General features: G+C 46.5%; 1 protein-coding gene across 1 annotated transcript in view; it reads right to left on the minus strand.

Annotated features, from left to right (window-relative positions):
• Nucleotides 1-7,107, minus strand: part of cacna1ea (calcium channel, voltage-dependent, R type, alpha 1E subunit a) — a gene marked incomplete at both ends in the record, with an annotated part of 140,441 nt that overhangs the window by 91,305 nt on the left and 42,029 nt on the right. Inside the window, one exon of the mRNA XM_084436141.1 lies at nucleotides 1,552-1,647. Within this exon, the coding sequence (XP_084292267.1) occupies nucleotides 1,552-1,647 (96 nt within the window). The remainder of the gene's footprint in view (nucleotides 1-1,551; nucleotides 1,648-7,107) is intronic.

Consider the following 7,107-nt stretch of genomic DNA (forward strand, 5'->3'; position numbering starts at 1 on the left):
TCCCTGTGATGAGCTTGAAACAGCTGTTGAACATTTGCACATTTACCTGATCGACATTGAAGATGAATTAATTTGCATAGCCTTGCGTCGGGAGAGGATTTTGACCCCAGTATGTGCCGTCATTCCCCAATAATCATTATCTACTGTATTTGAACGCAACCACTTTCCTTCACACTATCATTTATCATTTAATAATAATAATAATAATACTTTTATTTATAGCACCTTTCAAACAGTGCAGTACAAAGTGCTTACATAGGAAAAAGCCAAGTAGATAAGATTATACAATTTAGACAGAATTATTGTGACAACTGGATTAATTGGGTTAGGTTAATTAAGACATAAGTGTGGCACCCCAAGCAGGCTACACCATTTCTTAGTCAGTTATTGCCATTTGCTTGATGAGACAATGATACCTGACCATGTTCCATGGTCCATGTTCCATGGTCAGTTTGAGTTTCCAGTGGGGTGAAGTAGGACAAGCTTTTTTCCCTCACCAGTTGCCATGGTGAATCCTAGTATTGGAGCTCCATCGATGATGGCGTTATAATCCTCATGCACGTGCTTAACTCAAGGTGCACCTACTCAGGGTTGATTGTGCTCACTCAGATCAGCCGGGATCTGCTTTTCTGGAACCAAGAACTCAAGAACCAAGAAATTTTCCCATTTCCGGGTTAGACTCAGAGTTTATGAAACCTGCTTTCTGGAACGGTACCCAGTGATTCCTCCCTGTGAATAAGCCTGTCCCTTTACTGAAGGATCCATCTGGCTTTGCCCTTTTGGAGAGTCTCTGCTCTCTATAACCCTCTTACACACACATGGCATAGGAAGTGTTAATGACATTTCTGACTCAGCAGGTAGCCAAACACTCACAGCAAGGAAGGGAGTATTATGGACGTATATGACAGACAGCCTGGGAGTGGACGTCTATTCTCTAGGGCTGAATATCTTCACAGGTGAGAATGTTTTCCATGTTATTTCATTTCAATCGTGTTATCTATCAAAGGTTATTCAGGCTAGGCAAGACCAGTCTCTTGGTGTGCTGTGTTCAGTTGATGTGTTAGGCCTGTGTTATACAGTAGCTGTGTGTCTTACCAGTCTTTTGGTGTGCTGTGTTCAGTTAGTGTGTTAGGCCTGTGTTATACTGTAGCTGTGTGTCTTACCAGTCTCTTGGTGTGCTGTGTTCACTTAGCATGTTAGGTGTGTGTTAGGTGTCTCACCCGTCTCCCAGTGTTCTGTGCTCAGTTAGCGTGTTAGGTGTGTGTCACCAGTCTCCCCGTGTGAAGTGTTCAGTTAGCGTGTTAGGTGTGTGTGAGGTGTGTGTCTCACCAGTCTCCCCGTGTGATGTATTCAGTTAGCGTGTTAGGTGTGTGTCTCACCAGTCTCCCCGTGTGAAGTGTTCAGTTAGCGTGTTAGGTGTGTGTTAGGTGTGTGTCTCACCAGTCTCCCGGTGTGATGTGTTCAGTTAGCGTGTTAGGTGTGTGTCTCACCAGTCTCCCAGTGTGATGTGTTCAGTTAGCGTGCTAGGTGTGTGTTAGGTGTGTGTCTCACCAGTCTCTTGGACATGGGTGTCTTGTCCTCTCCCGGCAGGTGTTGTTCCAGAGCCAGGACGATGCAGTTGGCGATGATGGTGGCCAGGATCATGTACTCAAACGGAGTGGCACGCCAAGAGTTAAGGAGCGACCCTTCGAAAACTAGACCACTAATACAATATGCACTCTCACTCTCGTAGCATTTCACATACACTCGAATACAATTCAACAATCGAACAGATCAACTCACCAACAAGCAGTGAATGGGGTTTCAATCAGTGCATGGTAGTCTAAGATTATTTGTTGTATGGTAGTAGACTGTAGAGAAATATCCATGTATGTTTGGAGCGTGTGTTGCTGTCTTGATAGTCATGACATGACCAAGGTCAGGATCGCTATTGACCTGCATGTGGAGGCGCAGCACTGAAACACATCCCCCCAAATGGCCTGTCCAAATCAGAATCTGACACTGACGAGTGAGTGTGTCCGTTACTAGGAGCGGCATGTCAGCAGCACCTCCGGTATCATCCCCCCTCCCTTCTCTGCAGTCCACACACAGCTGCTAGTACTGCGCCCATTGATTGGCTGTCAAAATGGGTTTAGATCATGTCTACTGCTCTTCTGGTGAACACACACACACACAGGTATGAATACATGCACGCACTCCCCCAGTCTCACACATACGCACACGCGCACACACACACACACACACACACACATACACACACACACAGGGGCGAATTGCGGCCGCTAATAGCACCATTAACTACGTGTCAATTGCACCCGTTATGTGCGCCATCATAAGGATATTGCGCTAAGGATATTCTAGCACAAACACACACAAAATATCCTGCATATGAGAGTGTGGGTTCTATTCTCATAACTAAACAACATTAAATACAACAGCATTAAATCCAACAACATTAAATCCAACTTAATTTCACACTCTAAAAATATGGCTCAGTCTAAATATTATTTTCACTGGCACAGTGGGCTGAACCTGGGCCTAAAGATTCAGCACCATGGACAGCTCTGCTCAAACTAATTTATTTTTGGATGACAAACATTCATTGTCAAACAAATGAAATGAGAAAAGATGCAGTGGTGCAAGAAGTGACAGCAGGTATTGGCTGGGATCTCGGGGTGGCAAGCTCAATATCATCCTTGATTTCATGGAGCAGAGACAGAATTGCTTGAGCTGTATCTCAAGATACAAGATACCTGTATCTCCGGATGATTTCGGTCTCACTTAAATCAAAAAGTGATATTCTCCTTCTCAATATTCTCTCACGAGCAGGCCTGTCATTACGATGTCTTTGTCTGGCAACAGTCACTGCTGCCACGGAAACGGGAAAGGCTAGCCATGACAACCCTTATAAATTTGCTTCAATTACCACCAACTCTCTGAAGACATGTGCCAATTACCGCTGATCTTTGTGAAATGGGACTGTTTTTGCAATGAGGCTCATTTGCATGAAACGGGCCAAATTTTCCACCTTTTCAACATATGCATACTAGTTAATTTTAATCGCCTACTGTACCCACTAATAGCATAGGCGCACAGAGACGCTATTTTCATGGCAGAGCAGTGGGCTGTATTTCACCCTTTGCAAGTGCTTTGTGAATAGCAAGGTTTATTAGCCTCAGCTGCTGGGCCCTCTTGTATTTCTTGTATTAGGGGCGGCTGTGGCTCAGTGGTAGAGCGGGTCATCCAATGATTGTAGGGTCGGCGGTTCGAATCCCGCCTCCTCCTGTCCACATGTCGAAGTGTCCTTGGGCAAGACACTGAACCCCAAATTGCTCCCAATGAGCAGGTTAGCACCTTGCATGGCAGCTGCCGCCATTGGTGTGTGAATGGGTGAATGAGAGGCCATTGTAAAGCGCTTTGGATAAAAGCGCTATATAAGTGCAGTCCATTTACCATTTCCCAATATTCTGAATCTGAATCTTCTTCCTAGGAAGGCTGACTTCCCATACATGAAAAATCACCAAACCTTGCACACAGGTCCAGTCCTATACCAGAAGTCCTCAACTGGCATTGTGGGCCAATAGTCCTGATGGTGGCGCTATACTGTAGCAACAGTCTAAAGTTGAAAACTTAAAGGAGAAGTAAAGGGAAAATGCATGTTAAGCTGAAAACAGGGCTAAACATGCATTTTCCCTTTACTACTCCTTTAAAAAAATATAAATAATCAGCTGTAGGTGCTATCACTTTGCAACTACCACCAACATGACGGCCCAGTTGAGCAGAAACTTCCATATGCTTTGAGCTGACAGGAATTAGGAAGTCCATCACTCTGTTTTTCTCAAAAACTGTCAAACCTATAAAACCCTACTCCTCACACATTTTTTGGTCAATTGACACCCCAATTGCTACACTGGTTGTGAGTTCAAGCCCCGGATGATGCAGAATAAACATGCTAATGCCTACTCGGGCATTGTACTGTTTGGATTTCAGACACATGATTTTAAAATTTTAAAATAATTCCTCTTCCTCCTCAAAACGCCTTGCCCCGATCCAGTGCTGCGCAGCAGCTGTAATTTTGGGGTTTTATTTGCACAGGTTGAGCAACAGAAAAAGCAACGCAATCCCTTTGTGAATTCGCCCCACAGTCTCCAAAGTTTTGGCAAAGTAACATGTTTTCATCATGGACAGCACCAGAGAGCGACTTCTCTTCTGTTGGTTTGAACTGCTCCTGGTGAGCTTCCCAAGGCACTGCCATCACACACACACTCAAGGAACTACCATAACACGAGTCACTGCCATCACACACACACTCAAGGAACTACCATAACACGAGTCACTGCCATCACACACACACTCAAGGAACTACCATAACACGAGGCACTGCCATCACACACACACTCAAGGAACTACCATAACACGAGACACTGCCATCACACACACACTCAAGGAACTACCATAACACGAGGCACTGCCATCACACACACACTCAAGGAACTACCATAACACGAGGCACTGCCATCACACACACACTCAAGGAACTACCATAACACGAGACACTGCCATCACACACACACTCAAGGAACTACCATAACACGAGGCACTGCCATCACACACACACTCAAGGAACTACCATAACACGAGGCACTGCCATCACACACACACTCAAGGAACTACCATAACACGAGTCACTGCCATCACACACACACTCAAGGAACTACCATAACACGAGTCACTGCCATCACACACACACTCAAGGAACTACCATAACACGAGTCACTGCCATCACACACACACTCAAGGAACTACCATAACACGAGTCACTGCCATCACACACACACTCAAGGAACTACCATAACACGAGTCACTGCCATCACACACACACTCAAGGAACTACCATAACACGAGACACTGCCATCACACACACACTCAAGGAACTACCATAACACGAGGCACTGCCATCACACACACACTCAAGGAACTACCATAACACGAGGCACTGCCATCACACACACACTCAAGGAACTACCATAACACGAGACACTGCCATCACACACACACTCAAGGAACTACCATAACACGAGGCACTGCCATCACACACACACTCAAGGAACTACCATAACACGAGGCACTGCCATCACACACACACTCAAGGAACTACCATAACACGAGTCACTGCCATCACACACACACTCAAGGAACTACCATAACACGAGTCACTGCCATCACACACACACTCAAGGAACTACCATAACACGAGGCACTGCCATCACACACACACTCAAGGAACTACCATAACACGAGACACTGCCATCACACACACACTCAAGGAACTACCATAACACGAGGCACTGCCATCACACACACACTCAAGGAACTACCATAACACGAGGCACTGCCATCACACACACACTCAAGGAACTACCATAACACGAGTCACTGCCATCACACACACACTCAAGGAACTACCATAACACGAGTCACTGCCATCACACACACACTCAAGGAACTACCATAACACGAGTCACTGCCATCACACACACACTCAAGGAACTACCATAACACGAGGCACTGCCATCACACACACACTCAAGGAACTACCATAACACGAGGCACTGCCATCACACACACACTCAAGGAACTACCATAACACGAGGCACTGCCATCACACACACACTCAAGGAACTACCAAAACACGAGGCACTGCCATCACACACACACTCAAGGAACTACCATAACACGAGACACTGCCATCACACACACACTCAAGGAACTACCATAACACGAGGCACTGCCATCACACACACACTCAAGGAACTACCATAACACGAGGCACTGCCATCACACACACACTCAAGGAACTACCATAACACGAGTCACTGCCATCACACAAACACTCAAGGAACTACCATAACACGAGTCACTGCCATCACACACACACTCAAGGAACTACCATAACACGAGTCACTGCCATCACACACACACTCAAGGAACTACCATAACACGAGGCACTGCCATCACACACACACTCAAGGAACTACCATAACACGAGGCACTGCCATCACACACACACTCAAGGAACTACCATAACACGAGGCACTGCCATCACACACACACTCAAGGAACTACCATAACACGAGGCACTGCCATCACACACACACTCAAGGAACTACCATAACACGAGGCACTGCCATCACACACACACTCAAGGAACTACCATAACACGAGTCACTGCCATCACACACACACTCAAGGAACTACCATAACACGAGGCACTGCCATCACACACACACTCAAGGAACTACCATAACACGAGTCACTGCCATCACACACACACTCAAGGAACTACCATAACACGAGACACTGCCATCACACACACACTCAAGGAACTACCATAACACGAGACACTGCCATCACACACACACTCAAGGAACTACCATAACACGAGACACTGCCGTCACACACACACTCAAGGAACTACCATAACACGAGGCACTGCCGTCACACACACACTCAAGGAACTACCATAACACGAGTCACTGCCATCACACACACACTCAAGGAACTACCATAACACGAGGCACTGCCATCACACACACACTCAAGGAACTACCATAACACGAGACACTGCCGTCACACACACACTCAAGGAACTACCATAACACGAGGCACTGCCGTCACACACACACTCAAGGAACTACCATAACACGAGGCACTGCCGTCACACACACACTCAAGGAACTACCATAACACGAGGCACTGCCGTCACACACACACTCAAGGAACTACCATAACACGAGTCACTGCCATCACACACACACTCAAGGAACTACCATAACACGAGTCACTGCCATCACACACACACTCAAGGAACTACCATAACACGAGTCACTGCCGTCACACACACACTCAAGGAACTACCATAACTCTTAAGGGGAGACGCAGGCTATTAGAGTACAAAGCTCAACAGCTGCCTGCCAGGCTGTTACCTCGTATTCCACCAGGGACACAGCAGCAGTTCAGGCCGTGACCAGGCGAACTAACAGGCCAGGCTCGCAGCGCTAGTGTGGGTGGACTGTTCATCTCATCAATCAGGGCACTTTACCACAA

Source organism: Borostomias antarcticus (genome assembly GCF_949987555.1).
Source record: "Borostomias antarcticus genome assembly, chromosome: 3".
NCBI classification, from domain to species: Eukaryota; Metazoa; Chordata; class Actinopteri; order Stomiiformes; family Stomiidae; genus Borostomias; species Borostomias antarcticus.